The sequence below is a fragment of the Bidens hawaiensis genome, unplaced genomic scaffold (assembly GCF_021521415.1).
Source record: "Bidens hawaiensis isolate Kalapana, Puna unplaced genomic scaffold, B.hawaiensis_p1.1 tig00021345_1, whole genome shotgun sequence".
Taxonomy (NCBI): Eukaryota; Viridiplantae; Streptophyta; class Magnoliopsida; order Asterales; family Asteraceae; genus Bidens; species Bidens hawaiensis.
The window spans coordinates 62,211-79,227 of NW_027493305.1; the positions used below are offsets into that span (position 1 = coordinate 62,211).

The 17,017-nt window shown below is 34.8% G+C and overlaps 3 protein-coding genes and 1 pseudogene across 5 annotated transcripts; 2 read left to right on the forward strand and 2 right to left on the reverse strand.

The window, feature by feature from the left end:
• Position 1: 1 nt before the first annotated feature.
• On the reverse strand, positions 2-1,824 carry LOC143563214 (HVA22-like protein i). Its single transcript, XM_077050806.1, has 6 exons — positions 1,793-1,824; positions 1,031-1,129; positions 900-956; positions 683-746; positions 385-591; positions 2-290 (listed from the first exon to the last, which is right to left on the reverse strand). Exons 1-6 carry the CDS (start codon positions 1,822-1,824, stop codon positions 201-203), a joined length of 549 nt encoding a protein of 182 aa, XP_076906921.1. The 3' UTR covers positions 2-200.
• Positions 1,825-7,681: 5,857 nt separating this feature from the next.
• LOC143563236 (glutathione S-transferase T3-like) lies at positions 7,682-8,158 on the reverse strand. Its single transcript, XM_077050830.1, has 2 exons — positions 8,071-8,158; positions 7,682-7,995 (listed from the first exon to the last, which is right to left on the reverse strand). The coding sequence occupies exons 1-2, from the start codon at positions 8,156-8,158 to the stop codon at positions 7,682-7,684; spliced, it is 402 nt and encodes a 133-aa protein (XP_076906945.1).
• A 1,131-nt stretch (positions 8,159-9,289) lies between these two features.
• LOC143563215 (uncharacterized) lies at positions 9,290-11,343 on the forward strand. 3 transcript variants are annotated; one of them, XM_077050807.1, is made up of 4 exons: positions 9,290-9,487; positions 9,560-9,639; positions 10,722-10,979; positions 11,078-11,343. In XM_077050807.1, the coding sequence occupies exons 1-4, from the start codon at positions 9,376-9,378 to the stop codon at positions 11,234-11,236; spliced, it is 609 nt and encodes a 202-aa protein (XP_076906922.1). In that variant the 5' UTR covers positions 9,290-9,375; the 3' UTR covers positions 11,237-11,343. The 3 variants fall into 3 exon arrangements, with proteins under 3 accessions (XP_076906922.1, XP_076906923.1, XP_076906924.1); XM_077050808.1 differs by having other exon boundaries at positions 9,563-9,639; XM_077050809.1 differs by having other exon boundaries at positions 9,566-9,639.
• A 1,851-nt stretch (positions 11,344-13,194) lies between these two features.
• On the forward strand, positions 13,195-13,915 carry LOC143563246 (plastocyanin pseudogene; annotated as a pseudogene).
• The last annotated feature ends 3,102 nt before the right edge of the window (positions 13,916-17,017 follow it).

A 17,017-nucleotide genomic window follows, 5' to 3' on the forward strand; every position in this document is an offset into this window, starting at 1 on the left:
TTAAATATTAATACTAACAAGGTAGTGTAATAGAGTAAATTTATAAAGAATAAATATACACAGTGAAAAAAAAAGGTTACATCAATCTCAGTCACAATGCCTAAATAATCACAACTTGAAGACTAATTAACATGTGGAAAAAGATGACCTGTGCATTAATATTATAATATACACATCAGATAGATTCAGGTGGCACCGGTTTATTTCCTCAACCTGGCACCGTTTGCGTCTGTTGCAGTAGAAGTTGCACTTGCAGCCGATGCCTTGCTGTCCGTTTGGGCCTGTTGTCCCTGCATATTATTTCATTTCATAACTTTTATACATATATATATAAAGGTAATCAAGATTCAAGACTCGGTTATCAAAGAGGAATGATATATATACCTGAGGGGGAGGTCTTTGTATAGATTGTGCCATAACAAGTTGTAGAAGATCAAAAGACCTTGTTTGAGCATACGATAAAACTCTTTGGAAGTAAAGAGATGCAGAATCCCCAGCCCTCGTTTTGAATTCGGACAGGGTACGATCAATCTCCGGTTCATGCTTTGAGATGAATGGTTTCAAAAACGACTCGTAAATATACTTTGTTCCCTGCAATAATTCCACCAAAATAAACATAATGTGAACAAAAACATCCATTTTTCATCTGATAAATTTTATTAATGATAAGGAGAAATCTTACTTGTGTCTTGGGGTACCACAAGTATACACATATTATCAGCTTTGTTTCGCTATACATTGGGAGCCTACAAAGTAATCTTAAATGTGTTAGGATTATTTTTTACACGAATAAAAATAATCTGTCATGTTTGAGTCCAACAATTCTATCAGTCAACTGACACGATTGACACCCTTATATTAATTAGTAGACTTTTAGTCATCGTATGTTATGTAGTTACCATCCAATGATAGCATCACCAAAGGGATCCCAAACGGTCATTACAGCAATTATTAACCTGAAAACATGACGAGTATAAGCGTTAAGAAATGCGTTGCCTTTAAGTTGAAACCTATAGTTATAAATTTATACCAGTATTGGCACCAAAAGCGAAGTTGTTCCACATCTGGTTTATTTTTCTCTATAGATTTGAAGCATGCATAAGCAGGATAAGCATATGCAAGCAGTAGTCTATACACATCAAGTAACATGTATAAGTTAAATACAAGGATAAATATTATCACTTAGTATTTAGTAATGCATGATTAAGTATTCTCATTCAATTGTTAACTAAAATAACAAAATTTAATGATATTATTTTTTAAAAAAATTGTTACATAGTAACCAAGTTTTTATAAACGTTTATTCAAACTGATTCAAAGGCTTTTTTTTAATGATGAAACATAATTGAAACCATAATAAAAAGAAAAATTACTAAAGAAGGACATAAAAGGAGCCAATTATTTTAATGGAATATACTTAAAGATGAGACTTATAACTAAAAAAACATCATAATAATGTGTTAGAAAAGCATATATACATGAAGGGTTGGGTTCAATTACGTAGTCTTTTTAAACTAGGAAGAGTATCAAATGGACCTGACTGAACTAAAACTAGCGGCATTGAAAGTTTGAAACCATCTCGCCGAACTCGATGATATTAGATTTTATGTTTTCACTTTTCGATTTCTAGCTAGCTTGTAGATTTTAGAATTTTTGTTCAGATTGTGTTCTTTGTTTATTTTTGTCGTTATGTCTTTTTTCCTCGACATTGTGTGATATTACTCAGCATTATGTTATATTTTGTGATCTATAGATTGTGTCTAATTTGTAACCCTATACAATGAAACCATACATAAGCAGACGGTTGAGCGTATATCCCAGCATCTTGCCCTGTCAACAACAACAACAATTGATCAATAAATACGTATGTATAATCCTCCCAAACACATATAATAATTAATATCACATTTTTGTAGGTACAATAATAAACGGTTTAAAAACAATAATAACAAAGGTTAAAAACATTCAAACCTATAGACAATGCATGCATGCAAAACATATAAAAAAACGATTTAATAACAATTAATATTAGTTACCGATCGATATCTGAAGGAAGTTAAGGAAATGTGTACGGTGGAGAATGCAACGACGTCGCCGTCAAACCGTTGCGACGGTTGACGGAGGAGAGAGAGAGAGAACGGAGTGGTTCGTTAGGGAAACAAAGCCTCCCTCTATATATTTATTATTATATGGTTTTTGTTTTTTCACATGATACAAAGTATTTATAGGACTAGACTTTTATCAAATAACCATCCAAATTGCAACAAACATGGACGGTTTACAATTAAACCCAATCCCATATCATGTAGTTAAAAGAATTTCACATCATAAATTTTTAAGAATTAGTTTATCCTTATACGAAACAGATCAAATACATTTTATTTTTGACATGAAAACAGTGATAACCAATTTGTTGTTATTATTAGATTTTTTTATAGGTGTCTGCTATTATTTTTGTTTGTGTTTGCTAATTTTCGATTATAAGACGTTATAAGTATTTTCTGATTTTATTTTGTTGTTATTATTAGATTTTTTTCTTTTGTTGTTATAAGTATTTGTTGTTATTATTTTGTTCTTGATTTTATTTTTTTTTTGTAATTTTTAGGTTTTTTTTTGTTATTACAAGTCATTGTTTATGTATATTGGTTTTGTAGTAGATATTGTTTCTTACGTTCTCATTTTTTTTATAAATTGGTATTATTTTCTACGTTCTTATGTTAATAATATTAAAATACAAATGAACATTCCCCATCCTTATACAATTTTGAATAATGAATAAGGGTTAAAACTCTGGCAAAATAGTCATGTCAGATAAAGGATCTAACATGTTTAAGTTAAACATGTTGTTTTAGAGAAGTATCAATCGGTTTGGATCAAAACTTGCTCTAATGAAAATTGGATATGATTAGTTTTAAAACAACATGTATCACAGTAAGCTGAGTTTATCTGTGTATATTTTACATGAAGACTGGTGATTAAGTGGAGGACGCGGAAAATGTTACAAATTTAGGTGACTATATCGGAGGCAATAATGGGTGTGCCAGTAGCTAATACACAATCGCATATGTTGTCGCAAGCGATGGCGGTTTTGATTGTGATGGGTGGTGTGGGTGGTGACTAGTAGTTGCGGTGACTGGTAGTGGTGGTAGTAACAATTAATGGTGGTGGTCATGTTGGAGCCAGGTAGTCATGTTAGAGCCAACTAGCAAACCATAATGATGATTTAGGCGGCGGTGGTGGTGATGGTGGTCATTCCGACCAAGTGTAGCCTAGACAATTATGTTGGGTGGTGTCGGCTTATTTGCACTCATTCTAAGCTAGCAAGTTTGTCAACAATGAACCCTTTAACTTATTGTATACTTTGTGTTATCTTTAATCAAACCACTTATTAAACATAAATACATACTCTTATGTAACATCCCCAAAATTTCGATCCAAATTTAACAACTTAGGAAAGTTGAGGGATCAAAAATAATAACAAGACAAGTTATGAGAAAATAATAAATAAAGAAATATAAGAAAAATAATGAAATAAAAATATTTCCTAAGTTAAGTCTACTTACATGAAAGAAATTACATCCCACATTGGAAGATATAAGAAAGTGGAAGCATTCCACTAAGGTGTAAATAAGGAAGATGAAATCAATTCCATATGAAAAGTGGTAAATAAATAGAAGCTCTTTATAAGGAAGAGATTTTCCATAGTAATATTCTTTTATGAATATCATGCACCAAGTGGTCCTAGCGGAGGGTGCGTAGCACCCGACGCGCACGGGCTCGGGCGAGGACGAGGACTAGGACGATGGCGACGGCGATGGCGAAGGCGAATGACATTGGGCGCAATGTGGCGCTTTGATGGCGCACTTTAGACCAGAAGTGTCAAGCTACAAAAGATGAAGGACTGAAAATGAAAAATAATAAACAGGGACCCATCGCGCTACGCGATGAGTCCAAGGAGACACCCATCGCGTACCGAGATAGGCCGTGATGACGCATCACACACGTGTCACAACCAGGTGACACGTGGAGACAGGGCATGACGTGTGGCAGAACGTGTCAGACCACGTGGCGACACGTGGCAGACGTGTCAGACCACGTGGTGACATGTGGCGTGACCTCAGGAAAGGAGCCGTCGCGGTACGCGACGGCGGGAGAAGTAGGACCCATCGCGTACCGTGATGGGATCCAAAATTGGCTATAAATAGGAGGGGATCGGCTCATTTCACACACACCCACAGCCACTCTCTCTTTAGAAATCACTCTTTCTCTACATCGTTTTGCGTGCCACCGACCCGAAAATATCACCTCGTAGTCTGTACCAAATACCCGGTGTTTTCTTCGAAGTAAGTGCCACCCAAATAAGTTGACTTCTGCCTCGAAGTACGTGCACGACCCGACGACATCTGAACATAGTCTCGATTTGCGTGCCAAGAAGGGTTGATCAAGAACGCCTCGATAAACGTGCATAGAGTAGAAATGTTGCCCGTATAAACTTAGGAAATCTAACTCCGAATACCCGTGCGAGGTAGGGGTTCTGCCTAAGTTATTATTTTATTATTATAAATGGCTTAGACCATAGTCGGAGGTATAGCTGAACCTTGATTATGATTAAGAATGAAATAACTTTTCTTAAGCAAAGGTTATAGTTAAAAGAGTATTTCTTTAATATTATGAAATATAATATTCAAAGAGTATAGTTAAAAAACATTTCTTCCTGAAGAAGAAACTCAGTATAGACGTTTCTTCCTGAAGAAGAAACGTAGCATATGATTGATAAAATAAAGAAGAGGACTAAAGGTCAAAATGTTTTAAATAAACAAATGATTTTATCAAGGTTGAAGTTATACCAAAATAGACTAAAGGTCGATGATCTAGTTATTTATACAAATGTTATTCTCGTACTATAGGTCCGAGGTAACAAAACAAGAAGAAGATAACAGAAAACAGGAATCAGTATCAGAAACTGATTATAAACAGAAAAGGTGAATACGCCCCAAACCTTTTATAATGAGTCTGAATGTTTGCATAGGATTTACGAATCCTTAAAAACTTTGTGTACAATAATAAGAAACCGACACTCTGATTAAGAGTATACATATGTCTGGATCCAAACATACATGGTGACTCGGCATTTCCCCGAGGCCATGCATATCATCAACATGCCTCTGAAGGTCTACGGGACTGTTCAGAGAAATGATATTGTGTATATAATTAATTGTACATGGTACTTAGGGTAATTTGATCCCAATTTAGTTGGGTGCCTAATGAGTAGTCACAAAGGTATTATTGTTGGTTTCACAAAGGTATTGAAAAGAGATTTTAGAGTCAGCGTTATTCACCAGCTTTGTGCTGACGTATTTTTCCACCCATGTTACAGGGAAACAAGAAAGGTTAGAACATACAAGCAAGAAGGAATAGAAGATTAGAGTTATAGTCATTAGATGCTATCTGGTGGCTCAGATATTTTATTTTAAAATATTACAAAGAGTTATGTTTTCTAAAGAAACATATTTGAAACATTGAACGGGTATTTTAACCCGAGAGTTTAATAAGTTTTCAATATAATAATATTTTATTTAAAGACTTCCGCTAAAATAAAACCCGCAACTCTGATCTATTTATAAAACAGGTACCAACTATTGGTCACACGCCTAGGCCCTAAGTGAGGGTGTGACATCTTAACCTTTTGGTCTAGTGGTATGGTGATACGAGTGAACTAACTTGAACCACGTTTCCATTTACTTAGGATGAATTAGTTATTAGTGTTGCATGTCATTTGTTTTATTTGCATGTTTTCATATTCCCACTTTCAGTTATTGTTCCTCCATGTTTCCCTTATTTCTAGGTTAGTTTGCATTTTTAAATGACATAATTACAAATTTTGTTCTTTAATAATAGTCAAATTACGGTTCGTGTCCTTTTTTTAGTTTCCTTGCATGCGGTGTCCTTTAAACATTTTTCTCCTACACATTATGTCCTTTAAACATTTTTTTCCTACACATTATGTCCTTTACGCTAACTAGGTTAAAAAAACACAGTTAAATACCCTCACGTGAGACGCATGTGAGGGCATATTGGTCTTTTCAAAAAAATTTTATATACTCATATTAATAATAATAACTATAAATTCACAAACACACACACACACACCTCTCTTCACCCTTCTCTTCTTCACATCAAATCTCCCAGACAACAATTTCACAAACAAACACACACACATCGCCGCCGCCCTAACACCGTCGTTACCGCCGACAACATAATTCCTCACCTCCATCCTAATCATCTCCTGCACCACCGACAAAAACTCCGTCGCCGGAAATAGATTGTCCAACTGATGACGATTCCGACGAGTCAACTCCGGGAAGCGATAAGCTTAACATCGTCAGATCTGGGTTTGTGGGTTCTAAAATAAAACCCGAAACGGGTACGTGTACACCCGACCCGGGTTTGTGGGTTCATAGCCGTTCGTCGGATCTGGGTTTGTGGGTTCTAAGCCGGGAGAGTGGTCGGATCTGGGTGGTCGGGATAAGCGGTGGTCGGATCTATTGGTGGTCAAAGAGATGGTGACACATGTTGGAGGTGGAATGGATATGAAGAAAGAGTTTGGAGATGGTGATGGTGACACATGTTGTAGGTGGTGGCGGTGGTGATGGTGGTCGGGAGAGTGGTGGAAGAAGAAAGAGTTTGGAGGTGGAATGGAGATGAAGATGGAGATGGGTTGGAGAGAGAGAGAGAGTTTATTTTATAAATATTAATTATTAAATATATTTGAACCACTTCGTTGAAAAGACCAAATACCCTCACATGCGCCTCACGTGAGGGTATTTAACTGAGTGTTTCTAACCCAGTTAGCGTAAAGGACATAATGTGTAGGAAAAAAATGATTAAAGGACACCGCGTGCAAGGAAACTAAAAAAAGGATACGAACCGTAATTTGGCTTTTTATTAAATGACAAAATTTGTAATTCTATCTTTTTAAATTCTATAAATTGTACTTGCATTTCAATTGGAATTAAGAGAAAAATTGCAACAAAGTTCTATCTTATCTTCTTCTAGCTTTCTTGGAGTCTCACCCGCTTAAGGGTTCTATCATATAGTGTTTGTCGTTCTAAAAGTGAGGTGGTAGGAGTGTTTGTCATTCTTGTAAATGCAAAGTTTGAAGAATTTAAGACAACATTTGTTGTTCAATAAAATCAAGCATAAATACATAAACTAACCTATTTATATACACACACATTTTTATATGTAATTTTCAGTTTTATACATACGCAAACATATTTTTGCCGGAAATCGTTGATTTTAGCGGGAACCTCATCAGAAAAAGCCGATTAAACCTGATAATGGCCGAATTTGACCATTGACCGATTAGCCAAAAATAATCAATAACATAAGGCTATTTGTTATGGTTTAACAAACTTAGCTAGTTAAAACGTCATATCAGTGCAACATCACTGCCACGTAGACAACATATTTTAACTAGCCAATCCTTTAATCGGTGTGTTATGGTTTAACTAGCACACATTTATTTCCTAATTATTGTTTTTATATTTCTTGATTTTTTCTTCTTTTTGTTAAAAAGCAACAAAGATATAACATAAATATTAATTAAAAAAAATACAATCCAAGTTTCGAATAAGAAAACTACAATAATGCAAATTAATAAATAAAAATTTAAAAGCGCTTAGTTTTGTCGATATATGGCACTAGCGGATTCTTTCAATGCCTCCCAAGGTTCAATCATCGTAAACGAAAGTGATTTTTCGGCTCTATATTGTTTGTGGGCCTCTTTCATCACATCGAAATCATTTGTACCGCCTTTTCTATTTTGATTGTTTGCAAGCCGGTTGTAAATGTTGTTGAAATATGTGAGTTTGGTGCGCATTGCCGTCCATTTTCCAGAAATGGTGTCGGGATTGCGGTAATCACCACAACCCATTGCTTGGAAAAACTTGGCCCGAACATCCGCCCAAAATACATTATTACTTTGACCATCACCTGTTAAAAAATAGAAGTAACATTAGTAAAAGAATAGAATAAACTAGCACTTGTAAAACAAATATTAATAATTACCCTTGATGGAATTTTCCGACGAGTCAATCCAAGCACGCGTCAATGCAAGCTCCTCCGCCGGTGTCCACTTCTCATTGTTTGGGTCCATGATGAAAGTAAAAATATTTGAAAATACAAAGATGTATAAATAAAAATAAGAAAGGAAGGGAATAAAAATGTGTGTGTTGGTTAAAATGTGTGGCAGTATGCATATATATATATATATGTGGAGGGTTTAAAAGATTAATTAGTTGATTTGTTTTTAAACAATTAGCCGTTGCCAAAGTCAAACTTTATGTGCTTGTATATACCTTGGGGCCATAAATCTCAACCAATTTCATCCGTTAAGGCCTTGACGCTTTCATCCATATTGCCACTTTGGCACCAGATTTAATATTGGTTGCATGGGTTGGCGGCGTTAAAAATGATGATATGGCATATTTGGCTCTTGGGCGTGAAGGCATATAACAAGTAGCCTAAAGACTAGCAATTAATCAAAGAATAATTAACGCCTTATCAGAATTTTTACCAACGTTGTCGTAGAAATAATTCCCGAGTGCTGATAATAAATTTAAAAAACTTTGGAATCAAAGATAGTTTCAAATAATATAATATAATATTGGTTGAACCCTAAGAGCATTCTCAATCCGTTCCTCATCTCTATCCCTATAATTACACTAAAAAACACTACAGTTCTCTCTCATGCTTAATTAAATAGTATTTTTTATACATTTATCATTACAGCTTTCTCTCTCCTCTACTCACAACCAATCCAACAAATATTAAAAAATAAATAGGGAAAACAATGTTTCCCCAAATTTACAAAAAATCACTACATTTCTCTCTCCACCCTATAATTTACACTCACAACCACTCATCATCCCACCCTATAATTTACAAACTTCGCTCACATATTTACAGAGAATCTCTTAGAGCATTCTCATTCCACCCTCTATCCCTAAATCAAAAATTACACTAAAACTCACTATATTTTCTCTCTCTATTTCAATTAAATAATACTTTTTATACCTTTTATCATTATATTTTCTCTTTCTTTCACTCACAACCACTTTCAAAATATATTAAAAAACTATAGGGGGTGAACAGTAGGTTTTCAAATATACAGAAAAATCATTACTTTTTCTAAAATATAAAAACTTTTCACTCACAACAGTCTGAATCACTCTCTAAATTATAAAAACACCCCTCACATGACGGGTTGGATGAGAATGCTCTAACCACTCTATTTTTCCCCCAAATTCTCCGATCAATAATTCAACATCTACAATTTCATCCGTGAATCATTACTAATTAATTACAGTAATTATGGAAACCCTAACTTCAATTGTGTCTTCTCCATCATCGCTGTCAATCTTCTCTCCAAAATCAAACCATCAAACACTCAAAAGGCGTTACCGATTCACCATATCCTCCAAGAGTAAGCAGCAATTGTTAACTTTTTGTGTATCGTGTTTTTCATGGATATTGATTTGTTCATTTGTGATTGCAGCAGCAGATGATGACAACGTCCGATCGGCCGCTAACGATGCCGGTATTGTTCCGGTTTCCGCCAATCAAAGCTTCTCGAAGGTCATCTTTTCAATATATTGTTTTCATTGATTAATTGTTTGTTTGTTACTGAAGCTATGGTGTTTTCAGTGGGTCGAGCTAGCTCGAAATCGGCTAAGTTGTAAACGAGCCTAGCTCGAGTTGCTCATTTGACTCGTTTAAATTAAGCTCAGATTGTAATCTTTAAAAACTATATCATAAATAACAATCAGTTTTACATCAAGCTAAGCTTTTTGATCGCTCATTTTGTTTGTATTGAATTCTGTTTATGAAAAATTATACTACTTTTTACTAAAAATTTAAAAATTAAACGAGGTGGCTCGATGAGCCACGAGCTGTATGCAACCTTTACATTTTCGTCAATTGTATGCAAGAAAAATTGTTTTTTAACATTGTGTGTGCTATGTAACACACTTAGTTTCTTTACCATTCTTTTAAACAGCCTTAATATAAGATATAACGGTGGCGTGGCCGTTTTTAATGATCGATTTATCATGGTAAATATTTTGGTATGTTGCATACAATGAGCCAATGAGAAAACAGAATAAAAATAATTTATTGCATGAAATGACAAAAAGGTGGAAGTTACATTTCAGGGTAACAAAATTCCTTTATTCAATATTATGTAACCACTTTCAAAATGCACATTCAAAGTAGGGGTGCCAATCGTGTAGGTGGACTTATTCTACGCGAACGCAACTCATTTTTTTACTACTCTAACTCAAACACACCCAATTAACCAAATGTGTCAAACAGATTGGCGGGCAATAATCAAATTGTACACATGTTAATTAAGTTGGTGGGTTATAACAAAAGGGTTAAACGGGTTAATGGTTTGGCCCGTTTAACTAAACTAGTTGAACATGCCAATACAATCTGTTTAGCCTATTTATCTAAACGTGTCAAACGGGTTGACAATTAATAATCAAGTTGTAAATGTGTTAATTGGATTGGTGAGCTGTTAAAAAACGAGGTAAAGGGGTTAGTGGGTTGATCTGTTAAACTAAACGGGTTAAACAAGCTGACCCTAACGTGGTTCGTTTAATTAAACAGGTCAATCTTAACACGGCCTGTTTTTTAACGTAGGTGTTCTTTTTTTGTAGGATGATGCAATGGGATTAGTTCTTAGCGCAGCAAATGTTAGGGGCTGGACAACAGGTTCGGGCATGGAAGGGCCGCCAGTGCCTGCAGGCGGTGAGCAGGAATCCAGTACACACAAGATCACCACCTTCCCATGGTCCCTCTTCACCAAATCTCCAAGACGTCGTATGCGTGTTGCGTTCACTTGTAATGTGTGTGGTCAAAGAACAACACGCGCTATTAATCCACATGCATATACTGATGGCACCGTCTTTGTTCAGGTACTTGTGTTTTTTCATATATCGTTGATGTGACGTCTTGTTTGTCGTTTTAGTAATAAGATTGCGCAAATGCTGATGATGTGTGTGCTTGATTGCAGTGTTGTGGATGTAATGTGTTTCACAAGCTTGTGGATAATTTGAATCTGTTTCATGAAATGAAATGCTATGTGAATCAATCCTTTAATTATCAGGGCCCAAATGCCAATCTTGGATTCAAGTATCTTGACATGGATGATGAAAATTTTCCACTTCTGTGAGGTTTATATTATTATGTAGATATTTATATGTATATTCTTCTAATTGTACCTATAATCTATGTTTATTGTACTTGTAAATAATTTCTTTGATCATTTGATGGGATAAATATGTTTGTGACTCTGTCATTCTTTTAGACTAGGAATGTAAACTAGATCTGGATTGGCTAGTTAAACCTTGAATTGAGCTTAAGTGATTAACTTAAATGAACCTGAGCTTATATTTAAGCAATATGAAGTTATCGAGCTTGACTAGTCTTGCGAGTTTGCATTAGCTCATTTATTTACATAGTTTTTATGTAATATATATATAAAATAAATGTCTGCATCATAATTATTTATTATGAATTAGGATACATATAATTAACTATAATGTATATGGTAAGGTGGATAATTAACCATAACTTATATACATGGTGGATTTATTAATAATAAAGTATAAAGTATAAACACAACTAAAGATGCTACGTAGAAAAAACAAAAATTAAAAGAAAACAAAATAAAAAAGCAAATATCAAAACTAGTAGTTTAGTACTGCGACACTTGTACTACATCACCAGTACTACATAACAAGTACAACACCATGATCTTTGTAGCTCGTAAATATCATTCTGATATTTGCCTTAATAATAAACAATGATGAAGTAGAAGAAGATGAAGTCGACGAGAGTTGATGTCTTAGGAGGTCCAGAACGGTTTGCGGGTTCAACCGGGTGCACGAGAAGCCGCTTGGTTCACCCTGTGACGGCCCACACCAAGCTAATCGAATCGGGTTGGCCATTCGCTCTTGATCGGGTCAGGTTTTGGCAACATTGATTATAAATTTATAACTTGTTAATGGTGTGAACTATTGTGGTAAATATGGGTTTTGTAATGTTTTGTAGCATAGCAATCAAAGTGGTGAGGGCACTAGGGAGCTCAATAATCGATTTTAACTGAAACACGAATTGAATTACATATTCGGTTTGGTTTTAAATCGAAACGGAATTAGGTGATTAGTTAGGTATAGTAAAGAACCCTTCGTTTAATATATCAATGTGCATTGAATTACGCTTGTAAACGAACCAAGTTATGTCTTTAATTTGGATATTTGTGTTTAAATTTAACTGGTGTACGTTTATGTTTGTTGGTGTATGCTCGTGAACAGTTCGTTTAAAATATTGACGAACAGACATAAACAAACATGATAACATTCATCGTCTTAATGAATGAACACGAACAAGATAATTTTTTCATTTGGTGTTCGTGTTTGTTTGTTTCTTTGGTTAATGTTAAATGAACGAACACAAATAGGCTCTGCTTGTGCTTGCTCGATTTTGTTTACAAGTATGCTTAGTTTGGTTAAAACTGAGAAACCCAAATTACATCTATTGGGCAATAGATTTTCCTTTATTACAATCTGGTAAAAAACCTATTACGTAATAAAAGTAGCTGATTTGAGGAAACTGAAATCTGAACCGCTGAACAATCATCTTGTTAAAATTCGTGTTTTTTTAAATGAAACCGTGTTAGAATTTGGTTATGACTTGGTTTTGCTAAATTTGAAATTCTTTTCGGTTTTCAGTTTCAACTGAAAAAATATTCTCATTTGAAAAACAAAAAATCGAGGCGAAGAACACTTTACCAAAAAAAAATAATAATAAAAAATGAAAGCAACAACAGGAAAAATAGAGCACATACAATGACAGTTTGTTAAAAAAATAATTTTGAGTTCATAGCTTATATATTTTTGAAAATTGTTTTAGAAAAAAAGGTAAACCGGTTATTTTATAACATTTAAGTTTTTTCTTAGTTTATTTTTAAAAATTCAGTAATTTAGACTATGATTAATTTCCTTCATATATATAGGATATCAGTTAGTAACATCCTCCAATCAAACACCTCCACATCAGATAAGTGGATAGATAGCATTGTCCACTTGGACAGATATCATGAATCCAAAATAAGATAACTGGTTCCTCCCATACCACACAAACTGAACCAAAAAACCAACCAACTCACTTTATAATCACACACACCTCTTCTTCACACCACCAAAACCACAAACTTCTTAACCAAATGGCAAGTGTTGTACCATCAGCTGTTTCAGTCCCCACATTCACTGGTCTCAAGGCCACCCCAAGGGCCAACACCACAACCACAACTGTCAAGGTTGCGGCTGCTGCTGGCCCTAAACTTTCAGTGAAAGCTTCACTGAAGCTTTCACTGAAAGAAGCAGCGATTGCAACAATCGCTGCTTCAGCCAGCGCGTTGCTTGCAAGCAACGCGCTGGCGTTGGAGATCAAGCTGGGAAGCGATGACGGTGGACTGGTGTTTGAGCCATCCACCTTCAGCGTCCCAGCTGGCGAGAAGATTGTGTTCAAGAACAACGCTGGCTTCCCACACAATATCATCTTTGATGAAGATGAGATTCCAAGTGGTGTTGATGCCGCCAAGATTTCGATGGGTGAAGAGGATTATTTGAATGCGGGTGGCGAGGAGTACTCGGTGACATTAACCGAAAAGGGGACTTACAGTTTCTATTGTGCACCACACCAGGGTGCTGGTATGGTTGGCAAAGTTACTGTTACATAAGCCTTTTGGTGGCTCATTTTGTGCTTATGAATAATTTATTTTAAGATAATGGTTTTGTAAAGAGTTTAATAGTCCAAAATTTATGCAATCTTTATTATGTTGGTTTAAGTTTATACTTTACATGTTATAATAGTGTAATAGTTTAGATCTGGAATCCCTTAATTAGGCTCACATTAAATCGTATTAGATCCATTACGTGAGAGGTAAATCAAGCTCATCGAACAACACCAAAGTTTAAAAAACCCATGAATCAATAGATTTCAACTAGGCCATAAAATAACGGATACAAGATAACAAGGCTGAAGAGTTACAGGAATGTAATTTGTGTTGTCTTAAAAATGACACATAATTTATGAGATTATATCATTAGACATTCTGGTACTTAAACGCAATTAAAATATTTGTTATTGTGCTTTAGTTACTTGTTATTAGTCGCGTCATAATCTTGGTTGTTTGAACTTTTAACAATTATAGATATGTAATAAACTTGGGAGTTTAAGTTATTGCTATGATTCAATATAATTTATTTAACCTGACCGGTTTTTTATCTTACCTGTTTTTTGCCTCTGCTGATAAGAGATTTTGGATCTATCACTGAGGATAGAGCTTATAATGAGTGAATAAATCAGTGTGTTACAGCAACAATAAAAGTAATAATAAGTAAGGAAACATATTATACTTGGTAGTAACTTATGTAGTTTTATGACCAACCTCATCCAGTCATTCCTATAATTTTCTAGAAATGTACAAAAAGCCCGGTAAGGCATTACGATTTACGAGCCTTGATCTTGGATCTGGCCCAAGTGTTCGGCCCATAAAAACATTCTGTATTCGTACACTTGAAAGGTCATTGATAGCTAAAATTAGAGGTATAGCATGGGTAAGTATCTCACTTATTCACTCTACGTTCTTTCCCCGGTTCATTAATTGGGAGTTGCTCCACTAACGTTTATGTAGAATGGAAGAGATCACAATACACCAAAACGTTTCACTAGTTCAAAGATAGTGATCACCTTGAACAAACATGTCACTAATCTAAGATAGTGATCACCTACTTCATTTCACTAATCTCAGAAGTTAGTGATTACCCCTCTCACAAGTCACCAAACAACTAAACAAATATGGTAAAACTCCTCAAGAATGAATAAGATGCTTAGTTGTAAGATAGCTCTTCTATTTTTTTGTGACAATCGTCAATTTCAGGTTAACTCCGTTAACTCAACTTCGTCAATTCAAACTTAAGATCATTGAATCTATAACGCACACTTCATTACATTTAAACTAGGGTTTAAATGACGCTTAACACTTACTACATGTGTAGTCTTTCGGGAATTGCACCGAAACGCAAACGAGTTGACGCAAACGATTGATGAATAAACGAAAAACGTCAAAACAGTAATTATGTGATAATTATGTGTTAGACTTATGTGTTGTGTGATAACATGGTTATAAACGTTAACTCAAGATGTAAACAAGTTAGTTTAAGCTAGGAAAAGTAATACTTAAAAGTGGAGGGGCTAAAGTGTAACATAGTATTCTATAAATACTATGTTATAATAAACCCTAACTCTTATTTTTCTTTCTCCCAAAACCGATCAGCCAACCCCTCCATCCCTCTTGGCTGCCGTCACCTTCACACACACATACAACCACCAAATCAAGCCCTTGATTGAAGAACTAGGTGCTAGGAAGGTATAATTGATTATCCTATACATTCTTATTACTTGATTTGATGTTTGTTGGGTTAATTGTAAACCCTAAGCTGCCGATTTCATATATACATGTAATCAATATGATTGTTGTTGATTGAGTAATGATTTGATAAGTAGAATTGATATTGTAACATGTTGATTGTTGTGTCTTTTATTTGAGTTCAAACACAAACCCTAATCAAATTTGTAATATGTAATTGATGTGCATGGATGGTGTTTATGGAGTCTAGAGTGTTATATGAATGCATGATAGTTCATAGGTTGTTAATATATTGAGTTTGGATGCAAACAGTTTCTGGACAGAATGTGTATTTGATGTTTAAGTGACTGTAACGAAGTGTAACCATGAAAATTGGTTGAGATTATTAATACTACAGTAAACTAGGTTGAGTCTAGTTTCTAAGGAATATAAACTTGTAATTTTTGGACAAGTAGAAGTTAACTTTTATGATTTTACAAAAACGTTGTGCAAAGCTGAGCTGTTAGACCTGCTGTTAGGTTGTTTTGTAAATGTTATATCTCATGAACTACGAGACCAATTGGGTTGGTTCCACTTCTGGAAGTTGACTCATTGAGTTAGGAACCTAACCCAAGTGGTCTTGCATTTATTGGATTTTTCGTTTAACGGGAATTGCAAATAACATTCTGTTGCACATGAATTTGACTGTTATGAGTTTGCTGTAATGATTTGATGATTGTGAGAAAACTATGTGGAATAAAAATATAATAAAATATGTTCTGGAAACCTAAGACATATATGCTTCTGTGATGATTTTTGGTAAATTAATTGAGATGCTATGATCGGTGGAATAGTACAATCTTTTAAGTAGAATTTCTGTCTCGGTGAAACTAGCTGATGAGTTTTGTGAAAATGCATGAAATATGATACTTGCTAATTTATTATCGTGTTTTGACCAAATTGCCCTTGAGGGGAATGATTGCAAGATAATTGTCGTGTTTTGACTAAAATGCCCTTGCGGGGAATAACTGCTAATTGATTGTCATAATTTGACCAAAATGCCCTTATGAGGAATGATGGCTAGTTAATTGTCATGATTTGACCAAAATGCCCTTACAGGGAAAAATTGCTAGTGATGTACTTTATGAATACATGACACGTATATGATTGCTTACACATGTAATGTGTCACAAATACACTTGTTAAAGTCACACACGATTCACAAACGAAACACGAAACATGTTATGTGCATAGGTATTATGTGCCGGGTCTAAAGACTCGATAATATTCCGACACTTAGAAAAATCTCTTTGTTGTTTTAGAACGCTAGAGAGAGTTTTTCTGTGACGCGCATCTTGGTGATTTAATTTGGGAAATTCTTCGCAAACAGTGAGTTTCACTTTCCCCTCTTTAAACTGTTTTCAAACGCTTTTCACTTGGGGGAGATAACATACTCCACAACGCATTTAAGATTTTGTTATAAATTATATATCACTTGTAAAGGCTAAGTGGCAAACGAAACATTTGAAGTCCTACACA

Bases quoted from the DNA above. Each gene is read 5' to 3' on its own strand.
- LOC143563214 (XM_077050806.1), bottom strand. From the start codon at position 1,824: ATGCTGGGATATACGCTCAACCGTCTGCTTAT. The intron at 1,130-1,792 runs GTATGGTTTCAT...TGATGTGTATAG, and splicing joins ACGCTCAACCGTCTGCTTAT to ACTACTGCTTGCATATGCTT. The intron at 592-682 runs GTAAGATTTCTC...GAATTATTGCAG, and splicing joins TGTGGTACCCCAAGACACAA to GGAACAAAGTATATTTACGA.
- LOC143563236 (XM_077050830.1), bottom strand. From the start codon at position 8,158: ATGGACCCAAACAATGAGAAGTGGACACCGGCGGAGGAGCTTGCATTG. The intron at 7,996-8,070 runs GTAATTATTAAT...ATTTTTTAACAG, and splicing joins GTCGGAAAATTCCATCAAGG to GTGATGGTCAAAGTAATAAT.
- LOC143563215 (XM_077050807.1), top strand. From the start codon at position 9,376: ATGGAAACCCTAACTTCAATTGTGTCTTCTCCATCATCGCTGTCAATC. The intron at 9,488-9,559 runs GTAAGCAGCAAT...TTGTGATTGCAG, and splicing joins ATTCACCATATCCTCCAAGA to CAGCAGATGATGACAACGTC. The intron at 10,980-11,077 runs GTACTTGTGTTT...GCTTGATTGCAG, and splicing joins ATGGCACCGTCTTTGTTCAG to TGTTGTGGATGTAATGTGTT.